The sequence below is a fragment of the Schistocerca cancellata genome, chromosome 8, assembly GCF_023864275.1.
Source record: "Schistocerca cancellata isolate TAMUIC-IGC-003103 chromosome 8, iqSchCanc2.1, whole genome shotgun sequence".
Lineage (NCBI taxonomy): Eukaryota > Metazoa > Arthropoda > Insecta > Orthoptera > Acrididae > Schistocerca > Schistocerca cancellata.
The window spans coordinates 363,168,808-363,194,018 of NC_064633.1; the positions used below are offsets into that span (position 1 = coordinate 363,168,808).

At 42.9% G+C, this 25,211-nt stretch overlaps 1 protein-coding gene across 1 annotated transcript in view; it reads right to left on the reverse strand.

Annotated features, from left to right (window-relative positions):
• The window catches only part of LOC126095274 (WD repeat-containing protein 48), a 132,520-nt gene that overhangs the window by 12,537 nt on the left and 94,772 nt on the right, over nt 1-25,211 (reverse strand). Inside the window, exons 9-11 of the mRNA XM_049910032.1 lie at nt 21,426-21,528; nt 18,242-18,404; nt 17,968-18,159 (exon numbers count right to left, since the gene is read on the reverse strand). Of these exons, the coding sequence (XP_049765989.1) occupies nt 17,968-18,159; nt 18,242-18,404; nt 21,426-21,528 (458 nt within the window). The remainder of the gene's footprint in view (nt 1-17,967; nt 18,160-18,241; nt 18,405-21,425; nt 21,529-25,211) is intronic.

Sequence of the window (25,211 nt, forward strand, 5' to 3'; positions counted from 1 at the left end):
GATACATCAATATTTTCAAATTTTTAAATATTATAATAGGTAGGTAAATCAAAACTAGCAAACATAATTCGTGAAACACTAACAGGTACAGTACCTAAAGTCCAATTCATGGGAGAAGTATCTCAGCCTTTTGAAATAAAAACTGGTGTTAGACAAGGTGGTGGTTTATCACCTTTACTGTTTAACTGTCTTCTAGAAAAAATTGTAAGGATCTGGAATTCGGAGCTAAAAAAATCACAAAATTGAACCAATAACTCTGGGAAGGAAAACAAATGAAATTAAGGTAAACTGCTTGGCTTTTGCGGATGATTTCACAATACTTTCAGAAAACCTGACAGAAGCAGTTACTCAAATAAACATTCTGGAAAAATTAGCAAACAGAACTGGTCTCAAAATTTCAGCTGAAAAAAACAAAATTCATGACAAATATAAAAAAATGCACCAAAATACATAGAAACACAAATAGGTAAAATAGAGCGAGTAAATAAATTTAAATATCTTTGAGAAACTATACAACAGAATGGATTAGAAAAATCTGCAATAGATGTAAGCATTAACAAAATGGAAAGAGCATATGGTTTGACCAAAAATATTTATAACAAGAAATGTATATCTAGAAAAACAAAACTGAAACATTACACCACAGTGATACGACCAGGATGTTTATATGGATCTGAATGCCTAACGATGAACTATAAGATGGACAAACTAGAGGTAATGGAAAGAAGAATTATTAGAAAAATAATGGGTGCAATGAAAACTGCAGATGGTTGGAAAATAAGAAGTAATGAGGAGATCTACAAAAATATAGAGAAAATATCTGAAGTAATGGCCAAACGAAGATTAACCTTTTTTGGACGTCTCTACCGAATGGATGGAAACAGACTAACAAAACAAATACTCCTATATTTCTGGAAGAAGAAATCGACAATAGCATGGATTACAGAAGTAAGAAAAGATCTTGAAAGAAACAACATCAAAGAATCAGAAATAGCAGAAAGAAAGCATTTTAAAAACAAAATACTAAATTTGGAAGGCTCTCAAAGAAATAAAAAAATCGCGAACAACATGGACAGAAGAAAGGAAGAGACTTCATGGGGAGAAAAGGAGGGAATACTGGAAAAATAGTAAACAACAACAAAGGAAGGAGAGGAACTGAAGTTGTTAACATGATACTAGTTGGTCAATACGATTGCGGGTGGGGGTGGGGGGTAGGTAAAAGTATTTAAAATCACAGGACAAAGATTCCATGTGAGAAAAGAATAAAAAATGAAAGTTAGTTGTTGTTGTTGTTGTTGTTGTTGTTGTGGTCTTCAGTCCTGAGACTGGTTTGATGCAGCTCTCCATGCTACTCTATCCTGTGCAAGCTTCTTCATCTCCCAGTACCTACTGCAACCCACATCTTTCTGAATCTGCTTAGTGTATTCATCTCTTGGTCTCCCCCTACGATTTTTACCCTCCACGCTGCCCTCCAATACTAAATTGGTGATCCCTTGATGCCTCAGAACATGTCCTACCAATTGACCCCTTCTTCTGGTCAAGTTGTGCCACAAACGTCTATTCAATACTTCCTCATTAGTTATGTGATCTACCCATCTAATCTTAAGCATTCTTCTGTAGCACCACATTTCGAAAGCTTCTATTCTCTTCTTATCCAAACTATTTACCGTCCATGTTTCACTTCCATACATGGCTACACTCCAAACAAATACTTTCAGAAATGACTTCCTGACACTTAAATCTATACTTGATGTTAACAAATTTCTCTTCTTCAGAAACGCTTTCCTTGCCATTGCCGCTCTACATTTTATATCCTCTCTACTTCGACCATCATCAGTTATTTTGCTCCCCAAATAGCAAAACTCCTTTACTACTTTAAGTGTCTCATTTCCTAATCTAATACCCTCAACATCATCAGACTTAATTCGACTACATTCCATTATCCTCGTTTTGCTTTTGTTGATGTTCATCTTATATCCTCCCTTCAAGACACTATCCATTCCGTTCAACTGCTCTTCCAAGTCCTTTGCTGTCTCTGACAGAATTACAATGTCATCGGCGAACCTCAAAGTTTTTATTTCTTCTCCATGGATTTTAATACCTACTCCGAATTTTTCTTTTGTTTCCTTTACTGCTTGCTCAATATACAGATTGAATAGCATCGGGGAGAGGCTACAACCCTGTCTTACTCCCTTCCCAACCACTGCTTCTCTTTCATGACCCTCGACTCTTATAACTGCCATCTGGTTTCCATACAAATTGTAAATAGCCTTTCGCTCCCTGTGTTTTACCCCTGCCACCTTTAGAATTTGAAAGAGAGTATTCCAGTTAACATTGTCAAAAGCTTTCTCTAAGTCTACAAATGCTAGGAACGTAGGTTTGCCTTTCCTTAATCTTCCTTCTAAGATAAGTTGTAAGGTCAGTATTGCCTCACGTGTTCCAGTATTTCTACGGAATCCAAACTGATCTTCCCCGAGGTCGGCTTCTACTAGTTTTTCCATTCGTCTGTACAGAATTCGTGTTAGTATTTTGCAGCTGTGGCTTATTAAACCGATTGTTCGGTAATTTTCACATCTGTCCACACCTGCTTTCTTTGGGATTGGAATTATTATATTCTTCTTGAAGTCTGAGGGTATTTCGCCTGTTTCATACATTTTGCTCACCAGATGGTAGAGTTTTGTCAGGACTGGCTCTCCCAAGGCCGTCTGTAGTTACAATGGAATGTTGTCTACTCCGGGGGCCTTGTTTCGACTCAGATCTTTCAGTGCTCTGTCAAACTCTTCACGCAGTATCGTATCTCCCATTTCATCTTCATCTACATCCTCTTCCATTTCCATAATACTGTCCTCAAGTGCATCGCCCTTGTATAGACCCTCTATATACTCCTTCCACCTTTCTGCTTTCCCTTCTTTGCTTAGAACTGGGTTTCCATCTGAGCTCTTGATGTTCATACAAGTGGTTCTCTTATCTCCAAAGGTCTCCCTAATTTTCCTGTAGGCAGTATCTATCTTACCCCTAGTGAGATAAGCCTCCACATCTTTACATTTGTCCTCTAGCCATGCCTGCTTAGCCATTTTGCACTTCCTGTCGATCTCATTTTTGAGACGTTTGTATTCCTTTTTGCCTGCTTCACTTACTGCATTTTTATATTTTCTCCTTTCATCAATTAGTTAAAAAGTTAATAAGATAATTAAAATAAAGCAGCAAAGGACTGGAATTAAAAATATATTTACACTGCTTATATGAATAAAAGAAGTGATTGCAGGTGTTCTGATAAAGATGTAAAAATAAATAAATAAATAAATAAAAAGAAAATGCAGAACCCACAGCTCTCCACCTACCAGTCAAATAATTCAATCACTAGTCAACAGTGCCGTTCTGAAATTAGTAGTATTTTTAAAGGTCTAGTGAAGCCCAAGAATTTTTTTTTCCCCCTGTTACTCTCAAACAAGGGTCCACCAGGGAAATGGCTGCAGAATGTTTTAACTGGGACCCTAACATATGCAACTATATACGTGGTTTCAGAAAGTCAATCTAAGCCATGGGGATGTCTCTTTGTTAGCATTAAATATTGATTAGGACTAACAGCTGAACCCTTTGTAAAGCAATGAGCAATGAAATATGAAGCCTCTTTCAATTTTTAGTATGATTTTCCATTAAACTCATTAGGTCTAATGGAAGCTGCAGCAATGGTGCCCATATTCTTAACTATTACATGTAATTTTGAACGAACTGGAGGCAGGCTCTGTGATTCAATATGACAAAGAACTAATCAGCACTCTCAAAGAAAGTGGCAAAATATGAAGGAATACATGACAATGGAACATTCATAAAGCTTCTTAATTTTGCTGATACCAGATTGTTGCCCACTGAAGGAATACATGACAATGGAACATTCATAAAGCTTCTTAATTTTGCTGATACCAGATTGTTGCCCACTGGTGAGAAACTTCAACAAGTAACGGAAGAACTAAGTAGAGGATGTTTGACAGAATGCCTAGTAATTACAACAAGATCCCATCAGTGTGTAATCGATACTATGAAATTAAAATAAACAAATAACAAAGAAGTCACAGAACCAATTAAATTTTGTATTTAGGGTTGTTGAAGATAAATGGATGAACAGCAACTGAAATAAAACACAAGAGCAAAAATTTTTATTTGTTTCAAATAGTGAGTTTACATGCAGTGTTAAGTTTTGACTTATGGCAAGAATATATGGACTTCAAATAAATAAAACACTAAATAAATGGCCATAAAGAAAATAGCGTGTATATGGGTAGGACATGTAGCTAGGCAAATGGATGACTTAAAGAGAGGTCGGTAGATAATATTAAGAGATATATGAAGGTAGTATCTGTTCCAGAAAGAACAGATACCATTGATGACCGTGCAGCTTTTCTAGAATGAAATCGACACCCTAGCTGCAAACAGAAGCTGATATACATCACTGGAGACGTGTTGAAAATGTGTGGCCCGACCGTGACTCCAACCCGAGACCTCATGCTTACATGGCAGACACTCTATCCAGCTGAGCCACTGAGGGCACAGATACTACCTTCATATATAGTTAAAATATGGCTACTCGGCCACTGACCTTCTTGTGCGAACGCACACACTATGCCCCAACTTGTATGGGACTTGGTAGATTAATCTGCTACGGGTTATGAGTTCGATGGGCAAACATCTATTAGGCGCATTATGAATGTAGTGGTTTGGACATATTAGGAATGTGGGTCTCACGGGGAGCATGCGAGGGATAAGTCTCTGCAGGCGCACTACCCTCTGTGCCCTCGGTGGCTCAGCTGGACAAAGTGTCTGCCATGTACGCAGGAGATCCCGGGTTTGAGTCCAGGTCGGGGCACACATTTTCAACATGTCTCCAATGATGTATATCAACGCCTGTTTGCAGCTAGGGTGTCGATTTAATTATCATTTCAATATTAACAGACATATAGGAGCAACTTTGAAGGATGTAGCTGAGGATTGTAATGCTTGGAAAAGTCTGATGGAGGCCTTAATCCATTAGTAGACGACTGATGATGGTTATTATTGCTGTCCTGATATTGTTGTTTAATCGATTGGAAGGTGGGGGTGGGGGATGACCAAACGGCGAGATCATCAGTCCCACTATCCAAGGTGGCAGATACTAATGGAGGAACAACACCAACAGCACAGTCTACCTCATGGGAAAGGAAAACGGGCAAAAAGAGGTATAAGGGATATCAGAGTGGTATGAAGAGTAAGGAACAGGAGGAGGGAGGTGGGAAGGGGCAAGAGCAGGGGGCACTCCAAAGGCACCACCGCCGACCCATCCTGATCCACACACCATACTATGGTCATGACACAGCAGGGACCACACCAGGGAAAGAAGACATAGGTAAAGGGGCAAACAAAAAGGCACAGACCACTAGACAAAAAGTGGGGAGAAATTTGGGGGAACCTAGTCAGCATAGAGGTAAGGCTGATGGCCTCTCAAATCAATGCCAATGCCAACTGAGGGGTTCCAATTCCAGAAGGAAATTCCGGTATCTAAACCAAACCACTTTGGTGAAGAAAACAAGAGGACAGACGTAACCATGCAAGTGCCATTCACTAACACCCGTGACAAGGGCCACGGGAGTGCGTATTTTGAGTGAATTTTTAAAAGGCAGGAGCAGTGCTGCAAAATATGGATCATGACAACAGGGGTCCCGCAACGACTCATTACAGAGTAAAAAAAAGGCCAGGGGTTGACTCTCCCCCATCCCCACTCACCCCCTCCCACAAAAGTCTGCCCACGACTGAGCAAAAAGGAATCCACCCTGGAGGGTTCAAGCCCATTATCCTAGAATCTCAAAGAAATCAACCCAACAAGCAGCATGGTGAAGAACAGTGTGAAGGTAGGGAAAGGCAGAACCAAGGGATGGTAAGAAAAAAACCCAGGCAATAGCCCGAAGGCCACTTATTGAGTCCACACATAACAAAACTTAGGTGAGGGAGGCCCATTAAATACAGCAAAGAGCCTAGTAAATGGCCATCAGTTCGCAATAAACATCACATATGTGACAGGCAAGAGATGGTGTTCTATGCCAACAGAAGATGTGAAGGCATATCCCAAGTGATTAGCAGATTTAGACCCATCAGTGTAAAAAACAGTAGTACACTCTTGTATAACCAGGTGGAACAAACTATGGAAAACCATAGCAACAAAGTCTTTCAGATTCCGGAAGAGTAACATCTGATCCCAGATCTGAGGAACTAATGGGGAGGGGGGGGGGGAGGGGGGGAGGGAGGGTTGCTTGGGAGAGAACATGATGAACAAATTAAAGAACGAAGATGGAAATCGAGGCAAAGAGAAGCCCAACCCACAAACCCACCTGAGGGCAGGCAGTAGGCAGGCGATGTCCCAGAGCCACCAAAATAAATTAAAAGGAAGGTGAGCAGGGACAGAGTGTACAGCAATGGTATAGGAAACCAGGAGTTGGACCACTGAACTGAAATGGAGGGGGGGATGGCCCAGCATCAACCAGAAGAATATCAACAGGGCTAGTACGAAAGGCACTGGTAGGCAAATGGACACACAATGGTGGACCAGGTCTGATAGGAGCAGTGTGGAACGAGCAACTGAGTCATAAACTTGACAACCATAGTCCTGACAGGACAGAACTTAGGCCAGATATAGATGGATAACTGCCAAATGACCTGCACCCCAAGATGTGCAGGCAAGGAAACGGATACCAAGTTATGGAAACTACCAATCTTCAAAAGGTGGATATGGGGCAACCAAGTAAGCTTTTTGTCAAAAAGAAAGCCCAAGAAATGGAACTAGCAAACAAAAAAAATTACGATAGGATCCTGAAGATCCCACTCATGAAGTGAAAGCAGGTGTGAAGGTGCCAACCAATGTTGTAGGCCTTACCAAGGTTGAAGAAAATTGTGACAAGATGGCAGTCTGTGAAATGGCCCACTGAACTTTGGTTTACAACCAAAGCAGGTGATCGATCGGAGACTGTTTCTCCCAAAAGCTGCACTGATAAGGAGAAAAAGTCCCAAGATTCAAGGAACCAACAAAGCCGAAGAGCCACCATCCATTCAAACAACTTGCAGAGGACATTGGTGAGACTGATCCACAGGTGATCACTGAGGGCAGCAAATCCTTACTGGGCATAAGGAGAGAAACCTCAATATTGTCCCACAACTGAGAAGGGAAAACACCTAGGAGTTATATACAGCTTAATGCCTGGAGGAGATATTGTCATTGTGGAGGAGTGAGGTGTTGAAGCAACTGGTTATGGATGGAATCAGGGCCAGGGTCTGTATCGTGGGAAGAGCCGAGGACCTGAAGTAGCTCACATTCAGTGAAGGGTTCATTGTAGGATTCCTACTGACAAGAGGTAATATGTAAGTGGGAAGCTTTGGCCCACTGTTTCTGGTGGAGTAAGGTGTCTGGATTGAAGGCCGACATCGACATGTCGCCAGATGTCGGATCTGTACTAAGGCCATCCAGTAGCGCTAGGCCTGGGATGAAAGACAACCGTTGGCAACCTGGGAGGGTGTGGAGTGTAGCTCCTCCGTATGTTCTTTGGTCCCTTCATTACGGGTGTGGGCTACACTCCACACCCGCAATGAAGGGACAAAATAACCTAGGGAGAAGAGAAAGGGTTTCCAAAATCCCACCTGCTCTTTTTGATTAAGTAACAGGCCTTGGCATGAAAGTGTTTAAAGGTACTACGTCGAGTGGAGGGCAGGTGCCACTAAGGTATTGCAAGGCTCGCCGGCAATCACGGATGGTGATGGCAATGGCCATGCTCCACCACACAACTGACTGGTGGCAAAAGGGGCTTGTCGAGCAGCGGACGGGAAACCCAGCAGTGCAAATAATCTTACTGGACTCGTCATCGACATCTTCATCAGTACAATCTGACAAAGAAGGGATAAACACAACCTGGGAGGCATATAGATGCCATCAGTGCGATGGAAAGCCCTGTGGGGTAACCTGGCCATCAGCAGGTGGGAATGGAAAGAGAGAATCAACAGGAAGCGGTCACTGTTGCAAAGGTCATTGGGCTGCAACCAGTTTAATGAAGGGAAATGGGAAGGGAACTAGAGCAGAAGATCAATAGCAGAGAAAATGCCATAAAAAGCACTAAAATGGGTATGGCAACCATGATTAACAGGGCACAGATCATAGTCCACAAGAAACTGGTCTACAAGGAAATCCCAACTAGATGAAAAAGTGCTGCCCCACAAGAGGTGATGGGCTATTCCCCAAGGAGAAAGAAAGGAGGGGGCATGGGGGAGGGGGTTTGCTGAAGGAGAGCAGTTAGGGCAGCAGGTCTAGGTGGCCTGTCAGGAGAGAGCTAAAGATCGCAAATCATGATTGCAGACTCCAAGCCAAGCAGCAAAGACTCATGATGTGGTACGTAGGAGAGTAAATGTACTAACCATGTCCATATGGACCAACAAGCAAATGTCACTGGAAGCCTTTGAAGGGCCTACCTCGTTTCAACAGAAAGCATGGAACCCACAAAGGGATGGTGAGCGATCATCAGTAAAATTAGATTCCTGTAGAATGACACAAGCTGCAGAGCAAAAGGAAAGGATTGCAACTATGGAAGGTGATAGCGGTATCAGTTACAATTCCATTGAATAAGCACAGAACAGGCATCAAACAGAAGGCGAATGATTCAAAGCTGGTCACATCCCGCTGGGTCACCATCCGTCACTAACTAGGATGAGACGACATCCATAAACAAGAAGTCAGACTCAGGTTACGAGAGGGGGATTAGGATTGAAGGGGCTTTGTTCTGGGACTTACGTTGCTTCTTCTTTCTCCCCTCCTCCTTCACAGGTTGAGAAGGGCAGGGCCAGGGGAGAGAGAAGGCCTCACCAAGATCTGAAATGAAGGGAGAGTGTGGACTGTGGGTGATGTGGCCAAAGCGAGGCAGCAGGTCTGGAAGACACCAGGGAGAGTCTTTTGTCGGTTCAGGGCGCACAACTACAGTGGTCATTAGTGCCCAGACTAAATTATGAATGCACTGCGAGGCACAATGTTAAAACAGCAACTAAAAAGGACAACACTATAAAAGGAACATTAACAGGCAAGGGATAAAAAGAAAACAGCATAATCAAATGTCCTTAGACAGGTCTGTCAAGAGGATTAAACGAAGAAAGCGAGCAGCTCCTCCTGGGTCATCTGCTAAAATTTCATCCAGAGTACATGGCAGGCCAAGATCAATGCACAGTGTATTAAAATTCGAACAGGACATTAAAATGTGGCGTACCATCAGCAATTGCCCACATGGGCAGAACGGCGCTGGCGCAGCCATCAGCAGATGGCGGTGGCTGAACCAGCAGTGTCCAATCCGTAACCGGGCCAAAACGACCTCCTCCCGCCTAAAAGGGCGTGAAGAGGTCGTCCAAGCCGTGAGGAGAGGTTTCAAGGCCCGAAGCTTGTTTTCAATAAGTGTAGACCAATCAGCATGCCACAGCGATAAAATGTGCTGACAGATGACCCTGCTAAAATCAGATGAAGGCACACAAGAAGAAGCTGTCCTAGGCTGGAGGACCGCAGCCTTGGCCGCGGCATCTGCAGCTTCATTCCCAGGGATACCGACATGACCAGGAACCCACATAAAGGTAACCAGAGAACCGTTGTCCGCCAGCTGCTGTAGAGAGCGTTGGATCCAGTGCACAAAAGGATGAACTGGATACGGATCACTGAGGCTCTGGATGGTGCTCAGGGAATCAGAGCAGATGACATAAGCAGAATGTCAGTGGCGACAGATGTAAAGAACAGCCTGATGGAGGGCAAATAGCTCAGCTGTGAGGACCGAACAATGGCCATGGAGCCGGTATTTGAAACTGCGTGCCCCGACAAGAAAAGAACAACCGACACCGTCATTGGTCTTAGAGCCATCTGTATAAATGATGATTGTATTAATGAACTTCGAACGAAGTTCGACAAACTGCGAGCGGTATACCGAAGCTGGGATAACCTCCTTTGGGAGCGTGCTGAGGTCAAGGTGAACGCGAACCTGAGCCTGGAGCCAAGGTGGTGTTTGGCTCTCACCCACTCTAAAGGTTGCAGAGAGTGGAAAATCAAGTTGCTGAAGGGGGCGACGAAAGCGAACTCCAGGGGGTAGCAGGGCAGATACATACAACCCGTATTGATGGTCGAGAGACTCATCAAAAAACGAGCGATAAGACGGGTGGTAGGGCATTGATAATAGCCGACAGGCATACCGACAAAGCAGTATATCGTGTGGGTAGGTTAAAGGCATTTCACTGGCTTCAGCATGAAGAGTCTCGACGGGACTAGTATAGAACGCACTGATCGCAAGACGTAACCCCCGATGTTGTATAGAGTTGAGGCAGCGTAAAATGGACAGCCATGCAGAGGAATATACCAAGCTCCCATAATCCAGCTTTGAGCGGACTATCGACCGATATAGGCGAAGTAGGATGGTTTGATCCGCTCCCCACGACGTACCGCTGAGAACACAGACATTGAGGGAATGGGTACAATGGCCAGGCAAATATGACACATGCGGAGACCAGCTAAGTTTCCTGTCAAATGTAAGACCAAAAAATTTTGTTGTCTCCACGAATGGGAGAGCAACGAGACTGAGATGTAAGGACGGTGGGAGAAACTCTTCGTAGCGCCAGAAGTTAATACAGACCGTCTTCTCGGCAGAAAAACGGAAGCCACTGGCGACACTACAAGAGTAAAGACGGTCAAGACAACACTGAAGACAGTGCTCCAGGAAACATGTACGCTGCGCACTGCAGTAGACGGTAAAATCGTCCACAAAAAGGGAGCCTGATACATCAGCTGGGAGGCAATCCATTACTGGATTGATCGCTATGGCAAGAGGGCGACGCTCAAAACTGAGCCCTGTGGCACCCCATTCTCCTGGCGAAAGGCGTCGGACAGAACAGAAAGGCGTCGGACAGGACAGAAAGGCGTCGGACAGGACAGAACCCACACGTAACCTGAACTTGCGATCCATTAAAAATGCACGAATAAAAAGAGGGAGGTGACCGCGAAGGCCCCATGCATGGTGCGGAGAATGCCCCCCTCCAACAGGTGTTGCAAGCCTTCTCCAAATCAAAGAACACAGCTACTGTCTGGCACTTCCGCAAGATGTTATTCATAATGAAGGTCGACAAGGTAACCAGATGGTCAACAGCAGAGCGGCACCTACAAAATCCACATTGTACACTGGTAAGTAGGCGACGAGATTTGAGCAGCCAAACCAAACGAGAGTTAACCATTCGTTCCATCACCTTACAGACACAGCTGGTAAGGGAAATGGGTCGATAACTGGAAGGCAAGTGCTTGTCCTTCCATGGCTTAGGAATTGGTACAACAATAGATTCGCACCAGCATGTGGGAACATGACCCTCAATCCAGATGCAATTATAAGTACGAAGAAGAAAACCTTTACCCGCAGGAGCAAGGTTCCTCAGCATCTGAATGTGAATAGAATCAGGCCCCAGAGTGGAGGACCGTGACCGGGCAAGTGCACTTTCTAGTTCCTGCATGGTGAATGAGGCATTATAACTTTCATGATTTGAGGAGCGGAAGTTAGGTGGCCTTGCCCCCTCTGCCTGTTTTCTGGGGAGGAAGGCAGGGTGGTAATGAGCGAAAAATCGGCCAAATGCATTGGAGACATCCTCAGGGGCCACAAGGACGTCATTCACGACTGTCAAGCCAGAAACTGGTGAGTGGACCTTCGTGCCAAATAGCCGGCGCAGGCGACCCCAGACAACAGAAGAAGGAGTAAAACTGTTGAAGGAGCTTGTGAAAGCAGCCCAGCTGGCTTTCTTACTTTCTTTAATAACACGACTACACTGCGCACCTAATCGTTTATAATTAATACAATTCACCATCGTAGGGTGGCGTTTAAAGGTGCGTAAAGCATGTCGACGAGCAGGTATAACATCTCTACATGCTGTGGTCCACCAGGGGACCGGTACGCGACGTGGAGAAGAAGTAATATGAGGGATGGAATATTCAGCGGCAATGAGAATGATTTCCGTGAGGTAAGCGACCTGACTATCGCAGCTTCCAAAGTTTTGATCCTGAAATGTCGCCGTGGAAGAGAAGAGCCCCCAGTCTGCTTTGGAGACGTTCCAACTAGTTGAGTATGGAGATGGGGTATGATGCAGGAGATGGATAACATAAGGGAAGTGGCCGCTCGAATACGTATCAGAAAGAGCGTACCACTCAAACCGACGTGCAAATTGGGTATTACATATAGAGGGGTCTAAATGGGAATAGGTGTGAGTTATGTCCGAAAGAAAAGTAGGGGCACCAGTATTAAGGCAGACAAGATTGAGGTGGTTGAAAAGGTCTGCTATCAGGCAGCCTCTCGGGCAGGATGCTGGAGAGCCCCAAAAGCTGAACAATAATTTGCATTATGTCTGCCCTAGTAACGGCAGACAACGATGGAGTGTAAACAGTACAAATGGAAAATGTGAAAGTGGGGAGAGTAAGTCGGACAGCAACTGCCTGCAGATTAGTGTGCAATGTGATGGGATCTTAGTAGATATCATCCCAGACCAGCAACATAACCCCTCCATGAGCTGGAATACCTGCCACGGGGGGGTAGGTCAAACGCACAGAGGTATAGAGAGCCAAGTCAATACGATCGCATGGGCCTAGCTTCGTTTCCTGGAGAGCTACTACGAGCGGACTGTGCAAGCGTAGCAGCTACTTTAAGTCCTCTTGGTTGGAGCGAATGCCGCGAATATTCCAATGAAGAAGTGCCACTGTGAGAAGAAAAAGAAAAACGAGAAGCAAGAAGGGGTCACCTCGAAGGCCGCTGAGGGCCTGGCTTCGAGCGAGCACTGCTGCCGCTATCTATAGGCGGAGAGTCATCGTCCATTTTTTCAACAGGTTCGTTGGCCACCATGTTAAGATGGTCGGGAGGGGGAGCTTCTTCCGCCGGTGAATGGCCAGATGTTCGGCTACCAGCGGTGTGGCCAGGCGAAATGGGAGACGGCCTGGGGTGGCAACCGCTGGGTGGCACAGGAGAAGAAACACGCCGTGGCGGAGAAGGAGAACTTTTCTTCCTACAAGCCTGCCTTCTTGGAAGGTCATTTAGTTGAAGTACTGGTCGATGGCTGGGAGTTCGGGGTTCGTAAGAAGTCTTCATGGGATGGTTCCTTTTTGAAGGCCCGTTCATCTGACTTCTGGGTCTTAGTCTTGGCAGAAGCTGATGAAGGTGCTTGTATCTTAGCGGTGATGGGAGGAAGAGGAGACGTTGACCGGGCGATCTTAGCAATGGCCAAGTGGACGACCGTAGCGCTAAAGGTCAGATCGCATGTCTGCATCGATACCTCTCTGGTAGGACGAGGAGAGGCGAGGACGATACTATATTTCCCCACTGGGAGCAGCGTGGGCTTCCTACTAGCAAAAAGCTTGCAAGCAGACGAGGTGGACACTTTCTCTTTGACCCGAATTTCCTGTATACAGCGTTCATCCTTGTAGATGGCACAGTCGTGAGAGGACGCTGCATGGTCATCTGGACAGTTCATGCAATGAAGAGACTGAGGTGGACAGTCATCCTCATGGGCGTCCCTGCCACAAGTGACGCATTTAGCCGCATTAGAACAAGACTGGTGAGTGTGGTTAAAATGCTGACACTGGTAGCAGTGCATAGGTGTCGGGACATAGGGGCGAACAGAAATAACCTCATAGCCTGCTTTGATGCACGACGGCAGCTGAACACTATCAAAGGTCAAGAAAAGTGTCCGGGTCGGTACAAGGTCATTGTCGACCTTTCTCATGACCCTATGGACAGCTGTAACGCCCTGCTCAGCGAGGAAAAACCGAATCTCCTCATCAGTCAATCCGTCGAGTGATCTAATAGATACCACACCACGCGACAAATTCAAAGTGCGGTGAGCCTCCACCCGGACAGGGAACGTGTACAGGAGTGTGGCCCGAAGGAGTTTTTGTGCCTGAAAGGCACTCTCAGTTTCCAACAACAAGGTACCGTTACGCATCCTGGTACAAGACTTGACAGGTCCGGCTATGGTATCTACGCCCTTCTGAATAACGAAAGGGTTGACAGATGAAAAATCCTTTCTGTCCTCAGATCTAGAAACTACGAGGAACTTTGGGGCAGGCGGTAGTACTTTTGTCACTGGTGGCTGTTCAAGTTTCCGTGTTTGGGCAGAAGTCGAGAGAGGAGAAGAAGAAGAAGAAGAAGAAGAAGAGAAATCCATTGCGGACGAATCCCCCACGATTACCATTATCTCCGATGGCGCACTCCTTCCTTGTGGGGACCCACTCAGAGGGCGCTCCCGCCTTAGGTGAATATTTACACCTCAGGTCACACCTCCCGAGAAAAGGACAGAGGGACCAATCGGCATGGTCAGAAGGTGTCAGCTCGGGCAATTACCCCTCCCCGGGCCTGGCCTTTACCAGGGGGATACGCACGGGCCCTACCTGTCTACCCAGGGCGGGGAATTACGCTTTACCCCGGCACCGGCTACACGTGTGGGTCGGCCTTCAGGCACGCACAGGGAGGAAAGAAGAATAGGAAAAAAAGGGAGAGAGGGAGAAAAAGGACAGACTGTCTCAAACGCCGAGGCGGAGACCATAGGGTGGACAAGAAGGCAAGGAGAAGAAGGCAAGGAAAAGAAAGCAAGGTAAAAAGTAAGGAAGACAGTGAGAGAGGGAGAAGGACAAAGAAAGGAAACAAACAAGGGAAGGAAGAAACCAGAATAAACGAAAAACCAAAATGACCATAAATGTAAGCCGTTGAACCATCAGTCTCCGGGCGCAGGTGCAAACTAACCCCTTCAGGGGGAGGGACTCCTTTTAGTCACCTCTTACAACAGGCCGGAATACCTCAGGCCTATTCTTACCCCAGACCCGCAGGGGGACACCAGGGAGTGATATCCCGGTGGCTGGGTAAGGGGAGTGGTGTGGCAACTGCAAAGGGAGGGGAGACAAGAGGGAGGGGAGACAAGAGGGAGATGGGACTGGGATAAGGAGAAGGGAGGAGGGGTAAGGGGACGTAACACAGGCAAATGTAGATGTCATATACAGGATGAAGACAGTCATATTTCTGATGAGCCTCTGTGTAGGATGACCGATTCCTTCTTATAAACTGGGCAATCTGACGACCATGGAGAGCAATGGGTGTGACACGTAACGCACATAGGCAGTAGAACAAAGGAGCTCCGCTCACGGAGTCGGAGTCCACATTCACTGCACAAAGGGTCATTGTACATCTGTAAGATGTGTGCTCAAAACAAATACACCAGAAACACCTCAAGGGTGGCAGGTCGTACGGCTTCACATCACACTGATATACCATAACCTTGACCTTCCCCAGGAGGGTAGTCCCTTCAAATGTCAGAATAAAGGTGGCGGTATCAATGCAACTGTCCTTATGGCTTTTCTGCACATGCTGAACAAAATGTGCCGTCATGCCAGATTCCTCTGGAGTTCCTCATCAGTTTGAAGTATGAGGTCCCTACGAAAAATGACACCCTAAGCCATATTCAAAGACAGGTGAGAGGTAATGGACGCTGGGATACCACCACAAGGTCACGAGAATGAAGGGCAACAAATTTGGCAGCAGTAGTTTTGATCAACAGTGAACCTGACTACATCTTACAGAATACACTTCACCAATCATGTCGTCGATAGTTTCTACAAAAAAAATTATGACTTGGTGACAGTGAAAGTATTCCTGTGTGTCCTTGTGCACATCAGGTAGCAAGGAAAGGGTTTCACCATTAGCTGGCGGTCCTTGCCCTCCTCCCAGGAGATAGCCAGGAAAGGGAAGGCAGCAAGGTTACAAGAAGCAGCATTAAAAGGGATCCATTCCCAATTAAGGATATTGCTGTAAAAGAACAGCCTGTTTTTTGGTGCTTTACAGATTTCATATGCAAAGTGTCCGCCCTATAACACCCACTCTGATCAAGGGCTCTCCTGGTGAGCACCACACAGCCACAGCAAGCGCTTTATGCCAGTGAGGCCGCTGCCAGGAGTTTAGGCATACAAGGGGAGGTAGCAGCTCTGTTGTCAGGGGCCTCAATCAAGTGGGTATATAATGACCTGACCGCACAGACTGGCTACCATGCTAGCTATATAGTGTTAAAGGACAAGTGTCGAAGAAACGATGGAAGATGCGGTAAGGCTATGAGCCAAAGACAATAATTAAGGTGTTATTCTCCAGTTAGCTCACACTACAGAGAGAAAATCTAAAATGGGAGGTCAAACCCCAAAGGGAAACCAAAAACATCGAAGAGGAAAAGTGAAAAAAAGCAAGAAGAACAAAAACTGGACAGAAATCCAGAAACCAGGAGGGTAACCGGGCTGACGTAAGCGTGGACACACAGAAGGGAAGGAGGGGAGAGAGGAGCAGGAGGGAGGACTGGGTCGGAGGAGTGTAGGGAAGGGATTGCAGCCTGGAATGGAACAAAGGACCGCAATAGCTCAGGGTTCCATGTGCACCACTCATAAACTCATGAAATAGGCATAAGCCCCTGGGGAGGGGGTTTCTTGTTAGTGGTGGTTATGGTATGGTTGTTCAAGGAAATGAAACAAAGAAGAAAATTTGCATGTCTATGAAACTGGTAGCTCATACCATTTGGCTATTGCAAAGTGAACTGGTACTGATATAAACTTTGCCTATTAACAGAAAGGAAGGAAATCAACTGTGAAATAGCTTTAATTTCAGTAACACACCTGACTATTAAAAGCAGAAAAAGACAGAAATAAGTTTATGTACATACACACATGCACATACATGCACGCTTGAGAAAACTGTAAAACTGCTATGACAATATTGTTAAAATTGGAATAAGATAGAATAGCTGGCTAGCACAAAATAAATGTGCTGCTATACCAGATTCCACTGGAGTTATTCATCAGTTTGAAGGATCAGGTCCCTGTGAAAAATGACACCCTGAACCATATTCAAAGACTGATGAGGGGCAGTGGATACTAGGATATCACCACAACTCAAGAGGTGAAGTTCCAACTATTACTCACAACCCTACTTAACTAAATTAAATGTCAAATTGCTCAAAGATCTTACTTTCAGTTGTTTTTGCAAGTCTTTCTATATACTGACAAGTGATAATGCAATCACAGAAGCCTAGTCAACAAAACCACAAGACATGGTTGGTACCATCAGCTCTTGAAGAGGATCATCAATGCAGTCCAGCCACATGTGATAATGGCCTACTAGGTACAGGCAGTCCCTTCTCTAGAGGTTTATCTCCCACAGATGCTATATTTGTAATAATGAGCGGCTCCTTCTACCAATATGCATAATGTGTAAAAAAATTTTTGCAGATACAAAATGCTTGCCTCACCTTGCACCCAAACAGATTTTCTTCATGTTTTCGCTTATGGCCCCCTTATTGCTCCACATGGCTACAAAATGGCTTCAAAGCAGCACTTATCGTTATTACGTAGCAACCACTTTGAACAAACTACTATATAAAATTAATGTAAGTCTTTGATTACCTCTCATTGCTTTCTGAAATGAGAAATATAATGCTCTATGTCCTTACTGTAAATACCAGTGAAGTATTCTGTCAAAATCTGAAGAAATACATGTGTGCAACCCTTTATCCCAACCCTTTGGTCTGTGGATCAAATATGTGTGAAAGAATTAGAGGAAAGTCCTGTCCCATGTGTCAACAAATTACCCCTTACTGCTTAGGTATTTTATCCCACCAGAAGCAGGACCATTCTTGGAAGAAGCCGTGTCATTTTCCTTAATGACTGCCACTTTTACCATTGACAAGATGCCTATTTCTATGAATATTTAATCCTAAAAATTTGACAAAATTAACTTATATGAATTGAAGAGATGGAGACTGTTTCTTTGATACACCCTACAGCCCAAACTTAAAATTCAGTGTATATAGATGATTATTTTATCTCCTTCCCATTACGAGTTACATGTCACTAAGTTTTTTTTAATTTTATTACAGAATACTTACTTTTTTAGACTTTTTACTCCTGATGTGGCATGGGGAAGAAGGTAGAATGGTATTTTAATAAATTTTGGCAAGTTTTTCTCAACAACAATATCATTCACCCATGGCGGTACTGTCTCATTGAGTAAAACTCCTTCAGTTTCCCCTCCAGCATCACGTACTAACAAACGGTAAAGCGTGCGACCACCTACTTCACTGCAAAATTGTAATGATTAGTACATTGCAAGATTTTCAAATTGCTGCTACCTTCCTTGGTAGATGAAAGTCATCTCCTTACCTGAAGATAACTGGTGTATGTCCTGGCACAGAAAAGTACTCATTGCCACCCTGACTCTGGCCACCTCCAGCTTGATCAGGGTGACACTCTGCATCTTCATCAACTTGCAGTGGTCTCCACCAATGTTCTAATAAAGCTTGCAGAAGTAAATTGCCATAGTTCACTGGAAGAACATTGTAAGGTGACTTATAAACAGATAATTCAAAAGTACAGCAAGTAACAATAGCTGAATGTAGGTTAAGTTATTACAAACTTATAAAAGGAAAATTTTGGAAGCTATTTTAGTCAGTCTGCGGAAGGTTGTGATACGAGCTAGGCCTGTGATCAAAATTACTACACAATGTATGCAGACGAGTTAGCACAAACCACAAGTCATAGAAGGTGCCAAGAGTTTATACTGTGATTGTTTTTTTAACGACTGTCTGTGAACTGGTAATTACTTTCACGAACTGTGTTGACCTGCAATAATGCCTTCTGCTAACAGTGACAATAGCATTGGAATATGAACAGCATTACTTCCAATAGTTACCTACTTTGCATGTCGTCTGTTTTATAAATATGACTGCTAGATTTTAAGAACAGTGATTTGAGAACTTCATTCAGAGACTATGTTAACAGTTTACTTGTCACACATTAATAATTGTGTTTAAACACTTCAGTGTTAGGTTACTGCACTCGAACAATCTAGTTATACGGCAGAGAGCAGTACATAGCTTAAAATTTATCTGTGCACAAATTCAAATAAATGAGACTCAACCAGGCCATAAAGAGTAGGTTATCCAACAACAAAATGCAATTAAAGTGTTTGGACTGCAAACCTGGTGTGGACCCCAACATTTAAAAAAGTATTTTAGACAACCACTTTTCAACCAGATTTGACCTAGGCACAGCCACAGATGGCACACATTTGCACAAGTAAATGTAGTTACATTATACACTATACTTCATCAGTTTGTTTGGAAGTTGCCCATAATGAAAATAATCATTGAGTACTGCTATCAGTATCTATATGAAAGGGAACGAAAAATAGTTTTCCTCATAGTTTCTCTCTGAACACCATCTATCTTCTACCTACACACATTGAAATTAAAGTTCCCAACTCTGGTTTCTGACTATGCATTCATGTTAAGCTCAGGAACTAGTGTAGTGTAGTAATACGGATTTCCCTAACAGATAAGACTGATTTACACGAAAGATTTGTGTATGTAATTTATAAATATTCTGTTCAAATTGGCTGAATTATAGTGAATTAAAGAACCCCACCGCTATGAAAACATTGTGAGTGATGCCTAGTGGTGAACAAGACATAGGCATAAGGCCATCCGACTGCAGCAACAGGCTGACATGAGGAACTGCTACAAGGACGCCTATGTGATGTACCTTTTATGATGAATTAAAGACTGCCCCCAGCCCACTACTATGAAAATGATGTTATTGTCATCTAGCAGTGTGCAGGAGATAAGTGGCAGGTTGGCGAACTTCAGTAGCATGACAAACTGAGTTCCTGTTACCAGGAGGCCAGTGGGAGCTACTGACAACATCTGAAACGTCTTGTGCTGCAGGATGTATCAGGTATTAAGCTAAAAGGAATAGATTTTTGTATAGAGTTTACATTTAAAAGTGTGAAGGGAAATGTGGGAAAAGCTCACACAGAAAATGTAGCCCATGCTGGACTGGCACTGCAGTAGTGCTGTCGGCAACTGGCCGTGGCTCGCAGTCAGGCAGACAACACTGTACAAGTTCAGCAGTTAGGCAGCTGAGAAGGGGCCATTGCTTTTGCTGAACTGGTGCTGTGGTCAGTTGGAATGGGCAGCGCAACAGCTCACAAATCTCATCTTGCCACAAGATGACACTCCAAATGCCCATTAAATATGGAACACAGAACACTTGTGCCTCCTGAGAACTTTCCTGGCATGTGCTACTCAAATTGTTGAATTTGTATGAAAGCGTTAATGTTCAGTTACCTAAAGTTGTTCTCTGAGTTTTAATCATAAATCTACGCAGTGGCCAGTGAACAAAATTACCTCTATGTCAGATTAGTAGTCTGGCTGTAGATGTTTAGTGCTCCTCATGTGAAGCTGGTGCAGGTTGCTAATTTTATGTAAAATTGTATTACCATTTTATGACATTTCCTTTTACAACTATACAAAATATCAATGCTGTTACAGGAGAAAAACACAGCCAAGTGACTGTCAGCATCACCTGCTGGTTATTTACTCCATAATTCCTTACAAAATAATAAAACTTCCTCTCCTCTTTGTAATATCTACAAGGAGACCTTACAGACCTGTCCCATTTGGTTTTCTGTCTATTTATGGGATTTGAAACTTGGCACCTGAACAGCAACTTCCTAAACCAGCACAATGCAATTCTCAAAAATTAGAGCAAGCTTAAAAATTTGACTATTCCAACTGCTGTTAAGCACAAAACAATTCAAACAATTTGACCGCATTGCCTATAGCCAAATAAATAGCATCTGGTCTCATAACCACAATATTACTAGTTTGATTCCTGCCACAAATATGTTTTAACTCTTATTTGAAATCACATTTATTATCAAATTGATGTATTAACAAACAAATATCAATGTTAACCAATATTTAATCCAAATATCATTTTTGGTTAGCAGTTACATGAAAAATGCATATTCATGGTAAATTAAATATATTTTTAAAATATATTTGTGTTTTTAATAAAATGCTTGTAGTTTCATAAGCTCTAGAAACAAAAATGTATTTTAATTTCTACTTGCTGTTTCCCGTTTTTGTACCAAATTTTAATTAATTAAGAACACTCAATTTTTCACATGAATAATAGTTAAAAATAACAGATGTGTTCATAAAAAATTGTGATTCACAATATTTGTTAATTAGCAATTTGATTTATTAATAAATACTGAATTCAAATAAAAGTAAAAAATCTGCCTCCAAGTGTGAATCAAACCAGTGATGATATGGTTAAGGTTAGGGCCATTTGGTAGCAAAAACAGAAATGTTTTGCACTTAATAGCACATGAGAAACTTCAAACTTGATTATTCTGAGTGATTCAGAGAGTTGCATTGCACTGCTTCAGGACGTCTGTTTCCACACACTGAGATTCCTATATGTATGAGAGTCCCAAAAGCCTGAAGAAAATCCAAGTTGGCCAGTCTCTAAAGCCCTCTCGTTGTTCTATCCAAATTACCTTTTTGATCAACTGTGTCATTTGGTGCAAGCCCTGCTTCTCTCGCTGAAACCCATGCCGAAAAGCAGTCATTTTCATCCTGCCCCAAATGAATGGTAAGCATCTGAAATTTAAAAAAAGCAATGATGTCAAATCCATCAAAGACGACAACAATCACAGGTACTCATGAAACAGTTGCAATTTGACAGTATTCAAGGTTGATGAGCACAATTTATCTGTATATATCATTTTATGTTACTCACTGAAACTACTAGTTGCAGTATTGCTAATTAATTCTCCTACCTTGCCACCTCCTACTCAATTACACTTCTGTTTCTAGCACCATTCCCCCCCCCCCCCCCCTCCTCTCTCCTTTTATACAGCCTATAATTTGTTTCCAGACTAAATCCTACAATCATAAGCTGAGAGTGTTTTATTATAAGTCTTGCTGAATGAATAAAACAGTGCACTGGAACTGGATACCATTCCTGCCAATTTTAACTGACACACACACACACACACACACACACACACACACTTTCCAGCCTGGATCAAAGCTTCAATCTATCATTACTGCCTCCCTGCTTCTCAAACTCAACTGATTATGTAACATGAAAAAGGAAAGGGTAGGATGGTGAAGACATGATTTACACAAGAAAAATATTACTAGTGTGAAAGACATTCACAACAAATAAATCTTCAGAAACCTTTGGTCCCAACAAATAACTCTTCTGAAATATTTGGCCTCTAACTAGAAAATAATTTTTTGCACTCATACATTTCAGTGCACCAGGTATTTTTCCCATGTGTCATCACATGCATTTCTGCAATCTTTTGAGGTGTGTGTGTGTGTGTGTGTGTGTGTGTGTGTGTGTGTGTGTGTGTGTGTGTGTGTGGAGGGGGGGGGGAGGAGGAGGAGGGAGTAGCATATACAGGGTGTTTGTTTTAACATGAGACAATTCAATATCTCAAAAATGTCGCATCACACACAAAAAAAATGTTCTAGGTAAAAACTTAATATTAGTAAAGGGGACATCTATCTACGCTACAATTAGTCACAACCTAACCACCCCTCCTTCGTGGGCGGAGTCAACTTAGTATTTTCAATAGGGAACCTCTTATTTTTATTACATATTCGGATTCTATGCCAAAAAAATACATACGACATAACAGGATATAATAGAGGGAAACATACCACGTGGGAAAAATATATCTAAAAACAAAGATGATGTGACTTACCAAACGAAAGCGCTGGCAGGTCGATAGACACACAAACAAACACAAACATACACACAAAATTCAAGCTTTCGCAACAAACGGTTGCTACATCAGGAAAGAGGGAAGGAGAGGGAAAGATGAAAGGATGTGGGTTTTAAGGGAGAGGGTAAGGAGTCACTCCAATCCCGGGTGCAGAAAGACTTACCTTTGGAATGACTCCTTACCCTCTCCCTTAAAACCCACATCCTTTTGTCTTTTCCTCTCCTTCCCTCTTTCCTGATGAAGCAACCGTTGGTTGCGAAAGCTTGAATTTTGTGTGTATGTTTGTGTTTGTTTGTGTGTCTATCGACCTGCCAGCGCTTTCGTTTGGTAAGTCACATCATCTTTGTTTTTAGATATACGACATAACAGGATAGATAAAAAAAATGTACTCATAAAATGGTGGTAGGAGAACACACACATAAAAAAAGTTTTTACTTATGCAAGCTTTCGGACACAGTGGTTCCTCCTCTTGGTAGAAAGGTTGAAGGGAAGGAAGAGGGGTAAAGGAAAAGGACTGGAGAGGTTTAGGAAAGGAAATGGAGCTCAGAAAAATCACCTAGAACCATGGGTCAGGGGAGACTTGCCGGATGGGATGAGAAGGAAAGACTGATTGCTGGAGAATGCACCAGACGAGATATGAACACCTGAGATCTTAAATTTGGAAGATAGGGTAATATGCAACACAGAGATCACTGCTAAAACATCACACGAGTCAAAGCTAAGTACATTGTACGTAACAGAGGTGGGAGGGGGACAGTGAAAAATAGACAGGTCAGAAAATGAAAGATGTACAAACCACAATGGGGTGACAAAAGGAGCAATTACAGTGAACAAATGCTGAGACAGAAGAAAAAGTACATATCATTTACCAAACCACTGTTTCCCATTTGTGGTAGATAGCACAGTAAATGACAAATATCAAGCATGACTGTTTTTGCAAATAAGAACCGACGCATTTGATTCTACATTTCATTTATGAGGTAAATGTAAACCTTTGTGTTCTGATAGTTGATACGATGTTGAGAGGTTCCTCAGATGTTGTGAGTGTGATTGTACAGTACAAACAACGTAGCTACACATTGACATTTCTGGCAAATAAGTTTCTTGTATGGTAAGGCGGTTTTCTATTCTGTACGAGGTTGATTGCAGTGAGTCCCCGAACAATCAAAATGCTGGATTTTGGTGGCCACTTTAGAAAGGGATCACCAATTTAGTATTGGAAGGCAGCGTGGAGGGTAAAAATCGTAGGGGGAGACCAAGAGATGAATACACTAAGCAGATTCAGAAGGATGTAGGTTGCAGTAGGTACTGGGAGATGAAGAAGCTTGCACAGGATAGAGTAGCATGGAGAGCTGCATCAAACCAGTCTCAGGACTGAAGACAACAACAACAACAACTTTAGAAACCCACCATCAGGGTGGCTGAATTCGGTGTGTGTTTTCACCCTATTGCCATAACTTTCGTGCTGACCACTATGTGGCTACTAGTGGAATACAAACTACAACCATTGTAATAAGGTTAAATGTTTGTGACTTGATAGCGACAGGTGCACCCACCGTGGATATTCACAAAAATCAAACACTTTCATGGTGAAAGGCAAGGGGACTCAGTGACATCACATAGCACAATAGTGACAGGATAAGGGACTCAACCAAAATCAAGCATCCCGATGGGAACGGAAAACTATTGCAACTGTTCTTGGATCACACTAAATGTAGTGTCTAACCATATTTTGAAACTGATAGCCGTATTGTACTGTACAATCAAATTTGCAACACTAAACTAAATTCTGAGCATAAATATCAACCATTAGAACATAAAGGTTTACATTTACTTTATAAATGAAATGCAGAATCAAGTGCAGCAGTTCTTAAGTGTAAAAAGACACATATTTGACATTTGTTGATTATATCTTCATCTACCATGAATAGAAAACAATGGCTTAGTAAAACCATTCATTTTTTTGGTGTAGTATCTGAATATACAATAGAAATGGGGGTTCCCATTTGAAAATACTTTTCTTTTGTACAATGCATTGTCTTTTGAGATATTTAGTTGTCTCAAGTTAAAACAAACACCCTGTATAGACTACCCATCAAGCTTTCCATAAAACACCCAAGGCCTGTGGTTTCATCAAAAACAAAATGGTGTTTAATATGTTATTTTATATGCCCAAACAATAGAGTAGCTTCGTGTTAATTTGGTGTGGATTCAGTTTAAAGATATGTATCGATAGCAACAGCAAAACTACCCAGTTATTTCCAGGAGCAACTGCATCTGCTAGAATAGATTATGCTATAATCAACAAAGATGTTATCGATAAGATAAATTACAGTAACTTAGATTTTCTTTATTCTGACCACTTCTGTCAGGTGATAGAATACAAAAATTCAGTTGTGCCTAAAATAACAAAAATTGTGCTACAGATACGAATGCTGAATACCTCAAATATTAATGCTCTTAAAGACAAACTAGCGAATGAGAAATGGGATTCTGTGTACCAGGTAAAAGGGTTGGATGAGAAATGGAATGAATCGTACTCAACCC